This window comes from Etheostoma spectabile, chromosome 8, assembly GCF_008692095.1.
Source record: "Etheostoma spectabile isolate EspeVRDwgs_2016 chromosome 8, UIUC_Espe_1.0, whole genome shotgun sequence".
In the NCBI taxonomy this organism is placed as follows: Eukaryota; Metazoa; Chordata; class Actinopteri; order Perciformes; family Percidae; genus Etheostoma; species Etheostoma spectabile.
The window spans coordinates 1,676,293-1,695,094 of NC_045740.1; the positions used below are offsets into that span (position 1 = coordinate 1,676,293).

The following is an 18,802-nucleotide window of genomic DNA, read 5'->3' on the forward strand; positions in this document are numbered from 1 at the left end:
CTGATATAGCAGGGCTGCAGCTGGGAGAGGGCACGGCAGTCAACCCATGACTTCCAGACTGCTCTGTTGGGGCATGAAAGAGGCATACGGAGGCAGGACCATGACACCACCAGCGCAAGAGCTCAGGTTTCCTGGTTGCTGGTGTACGTCTCCAGTCATCAAAGAGTTAATAAAACCTTTACCCTGAAAGGTAACTTTAAATTTCATCCCTGAACTGCCTTAAATTATTATAATGAAAAGTAAAACAAGATGAAGACTAAAGGGAAATGTGTTTTTTTGTATAAAAACTGGAGGGCAGTTAAATACTAATCCAGTAGGTGGCAGAAAGTTACCTTGGTAACAATTTGATCAGTGATTGCTCGGTCCTACTATAAGACACATTTTGTTATGTGTTGTGCCCCGTCACGTTTGTTTACAGCACTTATCCACACTTACATGGAGTCAATTTCACCCGTAACATGTGTGAGATCATTGTTGAGTAAATTCAAAGCTATGCCATGTTATTTCTTCATTCTGATGCCATGATAAAAGAGAAACCTTAACATTGTGTTTTTGTTTTTTTTTATTGTTTTTTACCTTGATATCCCTATGTTCTCACCAAAGTATGATTACTCCTGATGCTATGGCAGCCCGACCTTTACCACTCATCATCTTCCTTCATCATGTAGTTGCAGTCCGTTAAACATTTTGCAATAAAGAGCTGACATTACAAGAAGGCACTGCAGGAGTGTAAACAAGATGGTATGCTTAACAGAAGAAGAAAAGAAGAAAAGAGCAACAAAAGAGTAACACCAACATACTTAAAATCATGAAGAGGTGTAGAACTGTCCTGTAAAAAGTGTATTACATCAGAGTCATTTCAGGTATTGTTTGTCAGTGTAGCTGTGTTGAAGTTTTACACTCTAGGGTACACAGCATTTATCAACAGCCAAAATTAAAACACTTTCATTTGTTCTTAACAGATGTACTGATATGCTATTCAAATAAAAGTGCTGACGACACTGTAAATAGCACTTTGATAACAGTTTGACAGTTGTGTAGCTGCTGAGTTCTTTTTGTTGTTGATACTGCATATCTAAATAAAGTCACAGACAACTACACTTGTCTTTTCTCAGAGCAAACCCTTTGTTTCAATCATGAAAGACAATAAATGATGCTTGTTTTGAGGCATTTTTTTTTATTGGATTGTGTATGTCTATGAATATCAACAAAGAAAAGCAAATGCCAAGAAAAATGGATTCTTACTTCGAAATAAGCAACCAGAAAGCACAACATCAGGTTTTTTCTATAAAATATGTAAAAATGTACATTATATCTTATATTATTGCAATGTAGGTGTGAAGGACCTTTTCAAGTCAAGTAGAAGTTTATTTGTCCCCAAAAAGAAGAAATCATCACTACCAATGTGGAGACCCTCAGGTAAGCTTTGTTACTTTTAAGCCCAAAATTAAAAATTAAAAAGCTCTAGCTGATTTTCCTGTTTTTCACATCTTGGTAATCAACTGCTATTCTCACTGTCTAAGGCTGACAGTGTGACTCCTCCCCACTCAGGTAGACACATAACTCCATCAGTTCTCTCCCATCCTCACTCCAAACTGCATGACTTGGAGACATCAACTCTGCCTTGCTTCTCTGAATTCGACTATTCACCTTAATGGTATGTAGTTTTAATACAGTTCTGACAGAAATAGAGACGTCAGAGAGCTTTGAACAGATTTTATTTGTATGTTTCTAAGAATGAAAAGCTTACTTAAAGTTAAATTCCTATTTTTGCTCAATTGGTTAATATTGATATTGTATTTAATAGCTCTCTTGTGTTTATATGTAGGGTCTTTTTTTTACCTCTTAGTTTCTTCTCCATCACTGCCAAAATAAGTTAAGAGATGTAAAAAAAAAAAGTTGTACTTGAAAATCTCCACACAAGCTTTACTGGATCTTTGTGACCTGCCAACAAGAAGACACAGACACATTTACTGACTATATGTTGTGTCTAATAACATGGATTTTAGAAAGGTGATACTGTATGACAATGTCTATGTCCAACACATCAAAACATATTTAAATGCATGTAGACACTTGGATTTCAGAACCTCCTGTAAACATGCATTGTTGTTGTATGTCAATGTTATTCGTGCATGAGGTCTAGAGGATATTAATGTCCAGAATTTGGTATTTTTAAACGTTATTTTAATTATGCTGAAATGTTGATGCTTTTATGCTGTTTCCACTCACATGCAGCTACATTCTTACATGGAAATCACAGATTTATTAACTCTATCTAGTCTGTAGTATTTTAAATTGCATCTATATAATTTCATGGATTTTAAGCCTTGCATCGTCAGTTGTGCAAAGTTTTTCACAGCATTTTGGTTTTATTTCTCTTTGTTTATCCTATTAGCCAGCTCCTCAAAAAGCATGCCCATCATCTTTGGTATTTTTTTTTCTTGTCATGTCTTTACCACAAAGCCACACAAAAGTGTAATTAAGCAATGCTGCTGATCTGTATCTCAGTGTGTGAGTCATATATATTATTTTATGTTGACTGTTTTCTTTTAGGAGCTGAGCTGGTATGCCTGAGTCTCCTCTCAGTCCCACGGCAGCCCGTCAAACCCCAGCCAGCAGCCTCCTCAGTCACACAAACATCGGTGCAAGAGAGAGAGTAGCTAATGGGGACTCCTGCAGTGAAGTGAGTGGTGAAAACTTGCAGAGTCTCCACCATAAACAGGTACCTTCATCCTACTCCTCAACCTCCTCCTCATCCTCCTCTGCTGCCTTCGTCTCGGCTTCCTCTTCATAAGCGGGAAATAGAACTGTCTAAGGCAAACAGATGTCAAGAGAAATACCTGCATGTCAGCTACATATTGGACGTCCTCTGACAGGACACCAAACCCAGAGCCTGCAGCTCTGTTGACAGTGGTAGGGATTTCATATGACATCTGATCCGGGTTGGGAGTTGACACACAGAACTCTGTTTGTCCTTGATTATTAGTTTGTGAGTCGGAGCCAGGCAGGAATAATTTTCCACAGACCTAGGCCAAACAGATGTAAGTGAAAGGCAAATAAGCATGACCCAACATAATTTTATGGTTGTCTGCTGCGATTCCATCCCTGGGAATCTTAATCTAGGGGATCTATGTAAAAAATAATCTATGTAAATATAAATAATGAATGCCTGGTACCGCAATTTCCTTCAGTCTGTTGTCCCGTCTTGTCAGTTTGGTCGGCTCTTAGCATTTAATTCACTTTCTAAACCTGTGCAAGGTGCTATACTTGTGACCCTAACAATTAAACAAAACAACATTGCCAGTATACAGTAAGTAATGGTCTTCTAACTTTGTCTGCAACCACATGAGCGAAATACTTTTTTGTAATTTTCGTTCAAACATGACTAAAGTAAGCCTAAGTAACATTGTCATTATGTCACCAATGCAACGTTGCACGTCTGCCAGAGTGTGATATCAGAGTTCAAAACATAATAATGGCTTGTGATATGGAAGTTTTTCAACCTGAAAACTCTGCACAGTGTTGCAAATCAACACTATATACTGTGAAGACTGGTTTTCTCTTATAACAAAAAAAGGGAAATCCATCAGTAATGTATTTCTTCCAAACACCTCGAATAGTTACCCAGTGATTTGTAAAGCATGACAATGAAACCAGCTATGTCAGTACATAAACAAGAAGATTCAGAAAAGACCCAAGAAGTGTAAGACAACACGGCTGCAACTTGCAGTTGTTTTCATTATTAATGAACCTAAAACAATCAAAGTTACCTTTTCAAGTTGAATGTTTTGTCTCAGAAAAATTGTTGGAGTATTTAAGAAGTAGGCCTATGTGGTGGATTGTTAATTTTAGCAAAGGCACTTTTTTTAGTCCCCTCACATTTAGAGAATTTCTTTTGCGTAATTTAATATTGCAAATGCTGCACATTTTTATTCCAATAATATTTTCTCTGTCCTAATCTTTTGTCTCTGGTTCCTTTAATCCAAAAAATCCATTTAATTTCAATATAAACAGAAAAGCAGCAAATCCCCACATTTAAAAGGGCTGTGAATGCTGTAAATGCAACGTCTTTAAAATTGCCACATTTTTGTTGACTTATCAGTTAATCAACCTACTGTTAAATAAGACCAAATCCTACATGCCTACGAGCAACCCAGACTGTTATATCTGCTGTTCCAAAGTTAAACTAATTTCCACTGTTCTAAACTTTTTTTTAGAACAGTCGAAATTCTTTTCTTATCAGTCTAGTCGAAACAAAGAAGGTGTTATCTCAAAGGACTGGGAAAAAAATTGAAAAACTTGAGGTCCCTGATGTATTCTTCTTTCATTACATCCTGCAAGCCACCAATATATTACTCCAATATAGACTTAGAGGACTTTACAGACACCGATGAAGAACATCAGGTCACAGCCCTTATACGTCTGGATACAGTTTACAATTGACATTTTAAATGCTGACAATTAAAGATATTGTTCAAACAATAAATTATATTCCATTATTTCATTTATATTTCAATATAATCAGTTGACAACATTATTATTATTATCTTTGGCATTGTTTGTAATACAACATGCTGGATTTGTAAGTGTTGTTTCTTAATGCTTTCATGTTGATGTTACCTCTGTATGAATACAAAAGGAGACAATCACTCTGTTATTTGTCACTCAATCAGTAACAGTGCATATCAGTTATTATTCTGTGCGTGTTTGCCTTTATTAATACCCATACACTTCTATTAGGAGTCACAACAAGCATGTAATTGTGTTGCTAATCAACTGGTCAGCCTATCTCCCATCTCATTTAGGGTCAATGACACAATCCAGCATGATGATGTTCACTAAAGGTTGACAGCACTGTTTTGTAATTGGATTGGAAAGACTTCTATTCAACGGTTATTATTACTGTTTAACACCTGACACTTGCCTTCTCACTCACTCGTCCTCTTGCCTTCCCTCTGTAGACTGCGGTCCTTTACCATTTTATCCTTCCTCTTCTTTTTGAAGGTGTTTGTTGCTATGATGGCTCCTCAGCAGATGCAGCAGCTCCTTTCCTCCAACCAGCTGCAGGCTCTCATTCACCAGAAGCAACAAGCCCTTTTACTCCAGCAGGTAATTAATGCAATATTAACACTGCTAATAATACACTGCATTCTGGTTTACTGGACTACAGTCTACCTTTGCAAAACACAGTTTGAGTTTTTCTTATAGCCTATTTATTGGACTGAAAGTATTGTAACTAAATGAGTGAAGGCAATATGTTAACTTTAGCCATAAGTGAGTAGATAGAGATAAAGATATAGATACAGTACAGGCCAAAGGTTTGGACACATACGTGATGAAAAAGCAATGTCAAGAAACTGAACTTGGAAGGTCAGGTAGGTAAGTAGCCAAAGTTAATGTTAACCAAAAGACATCCAAGCTATTTAGTCTTTTAGTTTATATATGCCTCAGCAGACTAGTTTGACTAGCTGACAGAACCAACAAGACAGTCGACAGACTAGCTAACAAATGTGCTTACCTTAATGTGGCTACCTTGAAAGGTTAACAGCTAATGCTAGCTAAGCTAACTAGCTAATGTTACAGTAACTTAACAGCTATTCTGTCAGCTAGTCAAACTAGTCTGCTGAGGCATATATAAAGTAAAAGACTAAATAGCTTGGATGTCTTTTGGTTAACATTAACTTTAGCTACGTACCTACCTGACCTTCCAAATTCAATTTATTGACATTGCTTTTTCATGACAGACATTTTTACTTGTCATAGGAGAAAGGAAAAAAGGTATAATTAATATTAATGCTCTACATTAAGCTTTACTAGTTTCAGGGCACTGGCATTCAATTAAAAAACAACAACACGTAAGATCTTAAGAGCTTTAAGTTCCTTCTGTCATTTATTCATTTTACCCAATTTGTTTGAGGTTCTTTGACTTCACCCCACTGAGGAGGTGTAACTCAGTCGTTCCTGCCAATGTTCTTGTTACTGTCACATCTTCAAACTAAAATAATAGTGAAATTGCACCTCCTGTCTCAAATTGGCTCATTGTGTGTAGTAACGAAAGGAAAAACGTGCATGTCGGACCTCTCTGTAGAAAGACTCAAGGGATCCAGAAATATTGTTACTGTCAATAATTACTGTTTGTTTTAGCACTGTTTCACTTACTTCACTGTACATTTTTTGAGAGTGAGGTGAAAGTCTATAGTAACAATAATGTTATAATAATGGTCCATCACTATTTTTCTAGCAACATCTGAAAGAGTTTTACAATAAGCAACAACAGTTTCACCTGCAGCTGCTTCAACAAAAGCCCAGCAAGAAAGTCAAAGAGGTAAGTAGTTATTCATGGTCTGTTTTTCTTTAATTCTATTTATTTAAGTTTTCAGTGTGTTTTAGCTCTAAAGTTTAGGATCAATAAAATGTAATAAATTAAATTACAATGTTTGGAGTAAGTGGCCTGTAAGTGACAGAAATAATACAAACATAATTTAATAGGACAGAACATGTTTGTGTGTTTTGTCACTTGCTTTTGGGCTATGAGAATGATGTGTTCTAGCGGAAGTGAAGTCATTTTTGAAGAATGCCTTTACAGTTGCAGTATATGTCACTGATTGTATCTCAAGATCAGAACTTGGACAACTGCCAGGAGAAAATAAAGTGTGAACACTGACCAGAATTTCACATAAATACTACCTCACTTTTCTATGAAATGTTCTCTCTCGGTCCGCCAGCTCACTGCTCAGCAGCTCGTGTTCCAGCAGCTCCTCCAGCTCCAGCAGCAGCAGCAGCAGCAGCTCCTCCGGGTGCAGAGACCCGTCCTGTCCTCCCCCGCCCCCTCTCCAGGTCATTATGTTTCATCTCCCTCAGTAGCAGTGTCTGTTGAAAGAAACGGTGTTGTCAGCTGTTTCATTTCCAATGTATACTGTGTGTTTCAATGTTCTCTACAGTATCTATGTTTTTAGTGTTGTAATCCAGAGCATGTTTGCTTATGTGAGGTTACAATTTACAGTAAGTTCACTATTTTATGTTATTATACCACTAGGATACAAACAAACAAATATGGGCAATCTGATTCAATTTTGTCACAGAGACCTCCATACAAGATTTGTTTCTTGTTGGTTTTACGCTCAGTTACATAACTGCACTGAACTCAAAAGAGACGAGGATTAAAGTGAACCTAAAAGTAGAAAACTCATCCTTTTTGATTTTGTTATTGTTTTTCTTTGTTGTTTCTTTGTCAAGTGCCTTTGAGTACCTTGTTTAGCGCTATATAAAATGTATGTATTATTATTATTATTACTCATATTCTAGCAGTGATAATTATTCCTTGGTTACAGTGAAAAGGTAACATGAGGTCATGAGGCAGAGCTGTTTTTCTTGTTTCTGCCCTCAAACTTTGAGGTGGGAATGAGTAGAAACTGTGTGAATGTGGAGCACAGATGGAAAAGTGCAGGTGTGATAATCAAAAAACATTCTCTTTATAAAGGAAATATTATGTTGGAGAAGAAAAAAAATAGGATATACTACTCAGATGCATCTAATGCACAATATATAGATAATAAACCATCCATTATTTTAGCAGTTTCCTAAATCAACATGGAAAGACAAACACTCAAAACACACAGATTTGGAAATCTACAATATGTTTTTTTCTTTTATGTCTTAGCTGGTTTGAGCCTTGAAAAGATGCAGCAGATATGGAAAGAGCTCACAAACGGAATAACTGAAGATAAAGCCACATCGAAAGGCAATCAGGACTCTTCTGCTAACAACACGATGTCAACAAAAGTCCCAGGGAGGCAGACCGGTGACCAGCAATCTTCTTCTCCTCGCAGGGCACAATGGTACGATCTGTCTGTTTGGGGCTGTTAACTGATTGTGAGAACTGAGATGACACTGCTTCTTTCTCAACATCAAAGACTTGTTATCGGTAGACATTTTCTTTCTCTCAAGTTGCGGGTGAGCAGCGGTTTTGCTTTGGCAGCGGGACTTCACTTTTAATTCCCCTCGGGACGATATATTTTGTCTTGTTTGTTTGCTTTGTGTTCCACCACCAGAAGGGGTTCAGCAAAGAAAAAGTTTACACGACAACATGTCCCAAATCAAAAGTAAATTGTTTTCCATTTGTTTATGGTGCCCCCCTCCACCTCTCTCTGTCATTTTCTGCTACCTGAAAAGAAAACCACACTTATATCTGTTTTATTGCTGCTTTGCTCTCGTTTTGTTGCGGTTCTCTAGGTGCTGTATGGTTTATAATCATGACAATACTTTGACTCTTTTTTTTGCTTAAACCTGCTGCTATTTTACACGTGTGTGCGGAAGGGTGGTTGTTGTCTGGGAGGGTGTTAGTCACTTGCCTGTATCCCATTATACATGTGTTATATATGTGTGTGTGTGTGTGTGTGTGTGTGAGCGAGAAAAGAGAGGGTGACATGTATGTAGAGGATGGGGGGTGGTTTATTTATTTTAAAAGTACTGATCTGGAGCAGCACCTTGCATATCGTTGTTTTAATACACTGTTTTTATGCTATGACAATAAAGCTGGATTTGATTTGATTTGACTCTAGTGCTGTCAAAGCTGATCGCGCTGCCGCACACGCTCTCTACAGTCATGGTGTGTGTCAATGGCCCGGATGCGAGTCGGTGTGTGAAAACCTCAGCCAGTTCATCAAGTAGGTTTTAACTCCTAATGTATTTCACTTTCCGACTCTAAATCTAAATCTCTAGTGATCTTTGAACACCCCAGTTTAGTTAGTTAACAAAACTTACTGCTGCTTTATTTCTGTGACTTAAAAGTAGGAGGATAAGACATACGGGGCTTAGACTGGGGCTACAATGTCAGTAAGCTCGGATTTACCATAATTACAATGTATTTCATTGGTGAAAAAAACAAAACAAACATGGCAAATCAAAACATCCATAGAAACTTCTCAAACCGCTCGCGCATTTTCACCTTCTCTGCTGTTGATGCATTATGCTCAGTATAGTATGCTTGAAATGTTCTTCATATTACCAAGAAATCATTAAATGCATATGTGCGTGAGTGGTTTACATAAAGTTTCCATAAATGTTTTGATAGATTTTGAGATTATTTTTTTTTACCATGACTTTGGGTCGCCATTGAACTCCATTGTAGCTGACTACAACTGCTTTCTCTGTGATGGAGCAAGCTGCAGATTTTTCAGAGTATTTGATACTCAATAGACAGATTCTCAGCAAAGTATTCATTTAAAGCCCTGTTGTGTGTTTCAGGCACATAGGCAGCGAGCACACTCTGGATGACAGAAATACAGCACAGTGCAGAGTCCAGATGCAGGTGGTTCAGCAACTTGAACTTCAGGTAGGACTGAGTCCCAAAAAAGATGTCCAACAGCAAAAGTTGGAAATGCCACTTAGATATGAGCTAGTGTGGAAACCTGTCATATGTGTTTGGGTCAAACAAAGGAATTTTGTACAGGTGATTAGTTTGTATTGATTTAAAAAAAAAAAAAAAAGATATATATTTATAGCAGCAATAACAGTCTGCAAAATAAGATTGTTTCCCCTGAGCTTCCCCTAAATTTCCCCACCTGAACACCTTCTTCAAGGTAAATATTCATGTAATGTTCTGCAGAACACTGCCTCATTCCTTATGTTTGATCCAGCAGAAAATTGTACTTTGCAAAAATGTGTTTGGTTCACAGCATTCCATCTCGCTAAGCTGTGTTCAGTGATTTTGAAGTGACACCATCCACTCTGATTTCTTCTCCTCCCTCTTCATCTCCTTTAACAGCTCTGCAAAGAACGGGAGCGTCTGCGAGCGATGATGGCTCACCTGCATCTGCCATCTTTAGAATCTCAGTTGATCTCTGCCCCCGCAAGTCTACAAATGCCTCAATCTGATACGGCTGCTGACCCACACGGTCTTCAGGTAGATTGTGTGTGTGGTAATAGCTGTGAGAACAACAGAGACGAAGTAAATGAGCCGTAAACTGTACAGCATTTTTAGAGCTGTGAGCAAAACTCCAAATATGTATATAATATGTGGGGGAGAGTGAAAATAACACGTCTGGCTACAACCTCATCTTCTGCTGCACTGATGAAGATACCGCCAGCCTGTAATCAACCAGGTGAACTTTTACAGTTAGATGAGTTGCAGAAATATGTTGGCATTTTCTTAGAAAAAAAGGGGTTAGGTTAGGGGTACACCTGCATGAGATGAAGGTCATATTAAAACCTGCCCAGAAAAATGATGCCAGATCGGATCATATATGCATACATTTCAGATTACTTTACACGTTTTGCCTTGATGAGCTCTCCGTCCTTACTGAGTGTGACTCACTGCATTGTGTGAGTTCTGAGCGCTGCCCAGCTGTTGGTACCAGATGGCTGCCATTGTGTTTCCAGACATCAGACATGCTCTCATAATGTGGAAGCTAATCAGATGTTAATCTTGCAAATATTGCACCATAATCACAACACTCACCAAACAATTTCACCCTATAATTAACAATAATTGGCTTCCTTCTTCTTGCGATATTAGTGGAATCACCTCTGAGGAGGCGAATCAAATCGCTCTGTTACACTCTGTTTAAAATCTCCCACTCTGTTTTCTTTCTCTGTCAGTCTTTTCATTCCACCGGCTCCTTTGTTAACTTGGATCACCTGCTTGTGTCACTCTCAGCTCCACCTGGCCTCGCCGAGCCCGTCAGACTCCCCACAACCCCTGGCCTCTGTCAGCACTCCATCCCAGGGGAGTGAAGAAGAGTGTACTGGGGCCATAAGATGTCGTCATCACCCATTGGTCTACTCCCTGTCTTCAGGTAAAACAACTACTGTAGTCACTTTTTTATTCATAAACAATAAATAGTCCATAGCAAATTTTCTACTCCAGTTTCTATGTTTTGTCTTGTTTCAGAAAATGAATATGAGCTTTATAAGAACGCCGATATCAGACCACCTTTCACCTACGCAACACTGATAAGACAGGTACAGTCTATACATTGGAGTAGAAGGGATTTCTTTTATTTACTTAACACATTGTATAGGTAACTCAAATGTAATAAGTTGTATTATTTAAATCACATTTTGATATATGCAATTCAGATACATCCAGATGTTTTCTCCTTTGTGATTTTTACTCTGTGATGTCCTATTTTGGTCCCTTGAATGTGAATAATGAGATAAACAACCTCTCTATGCATTGTATTTCTATATTAATTTTAATTGCCTATTTTTTTCTCATTCACTTGGTTACCTGTCTACAGCTGAAAACATTAACAGAAATTTAATTTCCAACAATTTTGATAGTCGATTAATCATGTTATGTAAGTAAGTTTTCAAGCCAAAAATCCCGTTTCCAGTTGCTTGACTATGATTATTTGCTTGCACACTTTTTGACCTACAATAGAAAACTAAAAAACTAAAAAAAGATTTATATAGGTCATTTTGGGCTTTGGGCCATTTTCTTATGACATTTCTGACTTTAATCATCAAAATACTTTATTGATAAAACAAACTTGTCTTGTGTCTATGAAATGGTTACTGATCTTTTACCTTAAAAAAAGCAGTTGATTCATAAAATTAGAAAATAAAAAGACTATATCAGAGTTGTGAGTGTGTGGCTGTCTCCTCCTTTCTTGGATGAGAAGTGAAAAAGTCAGGGCTTTAATTTGATCCTGTAATGTGCTACAGTTTTTTCATTTCCCTCTCCATCTACAGGCTATTATGGAAACATCAGACATGCAACTAACACTCAACGAGATATACAACTGGTTCACACGGACATTTGCTTATTTCAGACGCAACGCTGCCACTTGGAAGGTATCGCACCTCCAGATAATTAACTATGTGATCCCAGCGTGTACCTGATTTATGCAGCATGTATCCAGTAATATCTCCTTCACTCTGATTTTCTCTGGATCAGAACGCCGTGCGCCACAACCTGAGCCTGCACAAGTGTTTTGTGCGTGTGGAGAATGTGAAAGGCGCAGTGTGGACAGTAGATGAGGTGGAATACCAGAGGAGGAGATCCCAGAAGATCCCAGGGTACGATAGATGGCTTCCTGTTTATCACAGCGCTGGTATCAGGGTATCTGCATTTATTTCAAGTTAAATGAGATTTAAGACATTTCTTTAATTTGCCTAAGTCAATAGATTACACTTTATTGCCAAAAAGCACAGAAGCAAAGACATTTGCTTCCCATCTTTCCCCTCTTTGCTTCAGCATTCAACTGGAAAATATAACATGGATCATGGCCAAACAAGGTGTATCGCCATATGATAAATAAATGATAAATATGAGTGGACTGATCCTGTTGACAGTTTCAAGGCTCTTTCTTGACTGTTTATGCAATTGTATTATTTGTCATCATAACTGACCTTGCCTCAAACTATTGCTCTTAACCATGTGGTATTGATTTGCTTGCCATGAATTAGACATGTACTGTGTTCATTTGAAAATTATGCTACCTTTGTTATTCCGCAGGAGTCCATCGCTGATAAAAAATGTGTCCTCCAGCCTTGATTTTGGGACTGTTCTGAATGCCAGCTTACAGGTGATAGCACATCTTAGCGTACACCTTCCTGATTACAGGAGGTTGAACTGGTTGAGGTCACTGTTTCTTCTTCTTTGTCCTGTAGACGGCACTGCCAGGATTCAAGGAGTGTGTTAACAGAAACTCCGTGAGTCAAACACAGGAGAACAAAGCAACAAACAGCAACAGTAAACAAAACTTCTCTCCCCGAGTCCAGCAGTGAGTTGTATTCATTGTAAACTCCAAAAATCTATCAAATTACTGATGTGATGCAACAATTGATTGTAATGTTTTTGTGTTGCACCTCTTGCAGGTCTCTTTCCCTTAAAAGCGAAGCGCTGAATCTGAATGACCAAGAATCTCTGATGCCCACAGTAAAGCCAGCCATCCTGCCACACGACATGACTGAAGATCACGAAGAACATTTGTTTGACCCTGAATGACAAGAGAACAGTTTCAAACACTCGACAACGTCACAACGTTAACGCAGTGTGAAATTCTCACTGAAATATTTTTTGATCAATTACACATCAACATGGAGAGATTCAGAATTGTGGTTTATCATATGGTTCAAATATATTATATTCATACACAAGAGAACTGTTCTAATTTTGTTGACATGTCTGCAGCAGGCCACTATTTCTTTTAATATTTCAACCTTTAAGACAAGAAAGTGGAATATAGTGCCACCTGTAGTACATACAATGACAAAGAAATATTACAGTTAAATGAGAGATTCAATGTGTTTAAAGCCAAAATGTTGCTCACATTTGAACTACCCAGATAATAAAAAGGAATGTATGATCATTTCTTTTCCATAGGAGACCTGGCCAAGAACTGTGCATTATGACAAGAATCAAAATAGAGGAGAATGAACACATTAAAAAAGAAGAGTTGGGATCTGATAGTTTGGGGTAAATGGTGTCTTTTTCACCATGAAAAATCCCACATTTTCATGTAAATGATACAATGCAAAGGCTCCAGTATGTAATAGTATGATGTAGAAAAGGGATGTTTTGTCTGTTTTTGCGAACACAGTGAAAGCTACATTACAGCAAAGAGAGAGCTGTTTTCTGTTGCTGGAATTTTTAAAAACATGTACAGTCTGTACTGTGGCTTCTCTCTGTTGTCTTTGGAAATCAGCCTGCTGAAATGGGTTTTATCAATGTCAATTTGTCTTGTACGTTTACCTGTTTGCCTGTGTGTGACTTATGTATTTAATACAAGACACAACACACACACAACATTCCACTTTTATAACATTGTGTGGGTATTTACATTCGATGCTGTGTTTGTCTGTAATTGTATGAAAGTGTCCGATTACAATGTAATAATAAATATATGTAAACCTGATAATTGTTTGTTTATTTTATCATTGTCACACATGTGACTTATGGCATTAAAGTGAACATTCAGACCAAATTAAAATATATGCTCAACCCAATAGTATACTTGACACCACAGCTGCTGCTAACCTGGCGTGGTTTTGCCTGGGAGAGTGTATGTTGGGTGAATGAAAATTTAAAATTTGGTAAATAAAAAAGGCTTTGTTTTGGGTAAATACATTTGTAATGTTACGCTCATGCTTGTGTAAGCAGCATAATACAGTAAATATAAACGTCTTTTTTTTCACTGAATGTCAATAGCAGTAGCAGGGTCGTGTTCTGGTCTTACATTTTTTAGATATTCCTAATTTGAAATCAGTATGATCTAATCAAACTAAACTAAGATTAGATAATCTATTGCGATCGATTCACATAGTGGATATTAATAAATACAATCCAAATTCTACACAATATAGCTGCAATAGGCAATTTTGAAATGTTTATTTCGCAATGTGTGTTTTAAACTATGCATGAATAAAGGTGCATACTGAAAATAATACAAATCATCATTTAAACAGCAGATTGAGTTTTGAAAACAATTATTTCTAAACAAGTTTTGTTAATATTCATGGTTGTTTGTTGGACTGAAAAAGCTTTCAGTTTATCCTCCTTTTTATCACACTGTCATGTAAAATGCTAAATAAAAAAAAAACATGGATAAACAATGGTCTCATCCACTGACAGACACCATGAAGTGAAGCTGTTACTGTAGACTTCTCTACCAAATACAGAACAAAGGCCTCGGATTTTTCTGCTTCCTGTTTTGACTAATGTCAGTAATTGTCTTTGCTGATAACAAGTTAGCTTTAAGTTTGCTGTTGCCGCTCAGGGCTTCCTTTGATTTGCTGTCAGCCTATTAGATGACATTTTCTTCTGACTGCCTCTCTACGCTGCGTTCACTGACTGAAAGTTAGCATGGTGCTTACAACTTCAACAGCTTCACTTATGTGTTGCTTTGATGTGCCATATACTCACCGTAAGGCGGGCAAGTCAACATGTCTTTCAACGCAGCACTGGTGACAGCACTAAGTCAACAGCCTGTCTGAAAGGGCTGGTTTCTGTTCATCTTCTCGTCAGCATGTAATGATGATGCTGTCGCCCATGTGTCCCATTTCTTCATGAGATCTGTGGGAAAACAATCTCCACATACAAAGATTTAAATGTCACTGACTGTAATTATATACTAATAATTATAATAATGCATGAATTGATTTTGTTTTGGAAAGGTTGAAATACAAACTCAGAACTAGTGATTGATAGAATACTATGCTCTCAAATTACAAACTTAACACTGACCAATGGTGTTTTACATATACAAACATACATTCATATTTTACTGCATATTACTGGGTGTCAGAGGTAACAACTTGACTAGACTTATTTAGATAGTTAGGCCACGAACGTGGAGTTTGCAAACTCCATCAACAGAGGAAGACCATGATATTTTATTAAAAGCTAGTAAGTAGACCTTGAGTTAATTTTTTTGCCAAAAAAAACTAACAATTTAATTTATAATTCAGCTAATGTGTGTGCCTTAATGATCATTTATTTGACATTTTGCATGCATTTAGCAAATATTGTCATTTAATAGCATACAGTAAAAAAGGACATGTTATAACTAGTGTTTTTTGTACTTTTTTCTGTACAGTATATGTTTAACATGAAATTGTCTTGTTATTTTGATATTTGGGATGTGCCAAATCTTTGGCATGATACATAAATAGAATCTGACTAACACACTATTAATTCTAAGGCATGAGCTACATAACTACAGAGCAAATATAGTAATTTCATTTTTTTGCATACCAAATTCTAGTTAGTATACAATACAACTTTGACATGAAGTGTGTGTGCATGTGTGTCTGCATACTTATTCCGTATTCAGCTAACACACTTGTGGGGTATGTGTCTCCATTGTGTTAGGTGACTAAAAGCAGAACAGAGAAGGCAACCTAAAGTCACACAACCGGTCCTCTGCCGTCTCTGCTGTTCTGTGATCAGAATGTTAAGAGCGGCCACTCAGGGATCTGCTGGGTAGGGGAGTGTTATTAAGTCACCGATCAACAACCAAACACACACAGAGTACAGCTCACAGTCTCCTGAGCGGTGACTCAGGCCGGCATGTTGGGTGTTGTTGGAGGTTTCCTGACCTCTTGGTGCTGACAGAAGCAGGAGGATGAACTAGCTGAATCGTTGAAAAAAGTGTAACAGAGATCCTGAGCCGTCATGAGCATCAGACATGTCACCAGGAGAACATTTACCTGTGGACGGGACGGAGGAACAGAGCAACCCGACTAAAGGCAAGTACTCATGATGTGACCTGAAATAACTTATTTTCTTTAATACAAACACAATGCTGCTCTGGACATTTTTTTTTAAACCTTCAACTGATAGACAAAGGGACAATAGTTTGTGCTGCTATTCTTTATCTATAAAGTTTACAATTTTTATCCTAACAATGTAAGAGGTTTTTGGTGTTTCCTGACGAAACATCTGGGCAGGGTGGTAAAAACCCTTAAACACAATGAAAAAATCATGGGACACCGAACCATCTTAATTAATAATGTGAGAGTTAGAAGCTTTGTAAAGCGGGACTACACTATTCATATTAAATGGTAATGACTTTGATAAATGTCTACTGTTTGTATGTGACACAACGTAAGCAAATTGTTGAGGAATCGGTGACATCTTATGATAGCCTTGCAGCTAACATGACTTTATTTTGATGTGGCTCAAGGTAGTCCGCCTTTAAAATCACCACGGGAAATCCTTTCAGCACGTGAGGCTGCCAGCAGAGGAAATACCATCCCCACTGACCTCATCAGCAGTAAGTGGACACCGGGAGACCTTTGCAGCAAACAACACAATGACCTAAATTAAATGTTGTGACTCTTGACGAGGCGCTATCCACAACCAAAACATCTGGAGATAACGATACATTCCTGTATGGAAGAGGATTTGGGCCACGTGTGAACATTTTATACGAGTTCTGAATTTAAACTCAGAATTCTGAGAATAGAGTCAAAATTCTGAGTTTAGTCAGAATGTTCACATAAATTTGTTTTGTGCTCACTCAAAAATTTGATTATTAAGGAATTCTATTTCTGTTCTGTGATGATCAATAAGACAATATTTACTGTAGCTCAGCCTCTGCCTGCTGCAGCCACACCAGCAGAGGCTTCACAGGAGGCAGCGGGGTTGAAGAAGCCTCAGTCGGACCTCCAGAAGCCCACCTGCCCGCGATGTGGGCTCACAGTCCCAGAACACAGACTTCCCCCTCTCCTGAGCCGACTGCAGGGCTCCAGTTCCACGGTGGACAGCAGGAGCAGCAGGAGACGCAGCAGCAGGAGACGCAGGGGCAGCGTGGCCGGCTCACATCTGCCTACTGCTACATCTGCTGGTAGGCACAAGAATAAGACTCACTGTCACACTGTTTGAAAAGGACTGGACGATTTGCTTTTGTCCTGATTCGATTCGATACATGGTTGCCGATTCGATTTGTATTGCACTTCTAGACGTATTGCGATGCGATTCAATAGTATTGAGCAATGCGATTTTCTTCTCCTTCTTTAGCAAAAACAAAAGTTGAAAAATACACTTGTAGAGATAATATACCGTGAGACATTTCTAAAAACTAATTGTTTTCTGAAAAAAACTGCACGTCACATGTCAGTTAGTCAGCCTGACATTTATTTAATTTGTGAAGAAGTACATAACATGGATTTTCTGCATTTTCTGCTTTCACTCCGTTTTGCAGGAAATGAATATGGTTCAAAATCTGTGAAACACTCAAATAATTTCCCTATTACCACCACGGGCCGTTAATATATAGGCTATACAGTCCATGGTTACCACCAAAGACAATCTATCTTATTCCACAAAAAAGTTTCCCTTGAAGACTTTCAAACTGCTGGACTTTCTTCAAGTGTTATCAAAGCGTGCAGTGGGCCACTCCTTGTTTATCCTTGTGTTCATGTTGTTATCTCTATGAAGTTATGCATTAAATCAATACGGTAATACATAATGCTCCTTTTTCATCTACACGCATACAGATATTAGCATAAGTTACGCGCAGGGGTGTATTATTTGAGCGGCTAAGCAGGAATGCGCTGAACCCCACTCCCCAGGGAATTCTGCCATCTGCTTTTCATTTACTTCCATGAGTAAACAGGATAAAACAGCTCAATTTGCATGAGCTCACTCCCTATCTGGTCCTTGTACGGATGAAATCGCTAGCCGAGTAACAATACAACGGTTAGGATCGCGAGAGATGCACTGTAACACACCAAGTGGGGTTAATGTATGCAATTTCATCTGCAACTAATTTGGGTGGGAGTGCAATTATCTTGTGACAGCTTCTTCCTAGTTGTTCATCACTGGCAGCCTTGGTGGCCTTTTTTATTTTCCCCGAGGACTGCACGGAGCTCTGTGATTAAGTAAACACATTCACACTTGATCACTGCGGCAGAGTGGTTTCTCTTTCAACTTCTAGTCGGCACGACAAATAAACATGTGAAAGATTAATTTAGGGTTAATAGAATTGTTAATCCTCATTGTTGATGGTGTCTGACAGGCTTTTAGAACATCCATCAGCTTTTCGGTGACATTTTCCTCACCCACAGACTCGTGTTTGCACCTGCTGCTGGCGTGCCTGTCGTGCCAGTGCTCCGTGCTGATCCTGGGTCTGCTGGAGGCCTGCTCCTCCTGCCTCCACACCCTCTGCTCCTGCTGCTGCCACGCCTGTGCCCGCTGCTGTTCGGCCATTCAGGAGGTGCCTGTGGAGGAGCTCAACTGCCACGCCCACTGCCACTCGGTGCTGGTGGAGTCATGCTGCGAGCCAACCCAGTGTCTGGAGTTTTGCCTGGAGTGCTGCGAGATCTGCCATCGCAGCTAGGAGGAGGCTAG

At 38.5% G+C, this 18,802-nt stretch overlaps 2 protein-coding genes across 2 annotated transcripts; both read left to right on the forward strand.

Moving 5' to 3' along the window:
• Positions 1-4,928: 4,928 nt before the first annotated feature.
• On the forward strand, positions 4,929-13,794 carry LOC116694237 (forkhead box protein P2). The gene is made up of 14 exons (XM_032523840.1): positions 4,929-5,112; positions 6,245-6,328; positions 6,729-6,888; positions 7,664-7,841; positions 8,565-8,669; positions 9,250-9,337; positions 9,770-9,952; positions 10,661-10,799; positions 10,895-10,965; positions 11,698-11,799; positions 11,903-12,024; positions 12,464-12,533; positions 12,619-12,731; positions 12,826-13,794. Exons 1-14 carry the CDS (start codon positions 5,020-5,022, stop codon positions 12,953-12,955), a joined length of 1,638 nt encoding a protein of 545 aa, XP_032379731.1. The 5' UTR covers positions 4,929-5,019; the 3' UTR covers positions 12,956-13,794.
• Positions 13,795-18,167: 4,373 nt separating this feature from the next.
• Positions 18,168-18,802, forward strand: LOC116694746 (myoD family inhibitor). The gene is made up of 2 exons (XM_032524612.1): positions 18,168-18,174; positions 18,520-18,802. The coding sequence occupies exons 1-2, from the start codon at positions 18,168-18,170 to the stop codon at positions 18,789-18,791; spliced, it is 279 nt and encodes a 92-aa protein (XP_032380503.1). The 3' UTR covers positions 18,792-18,802.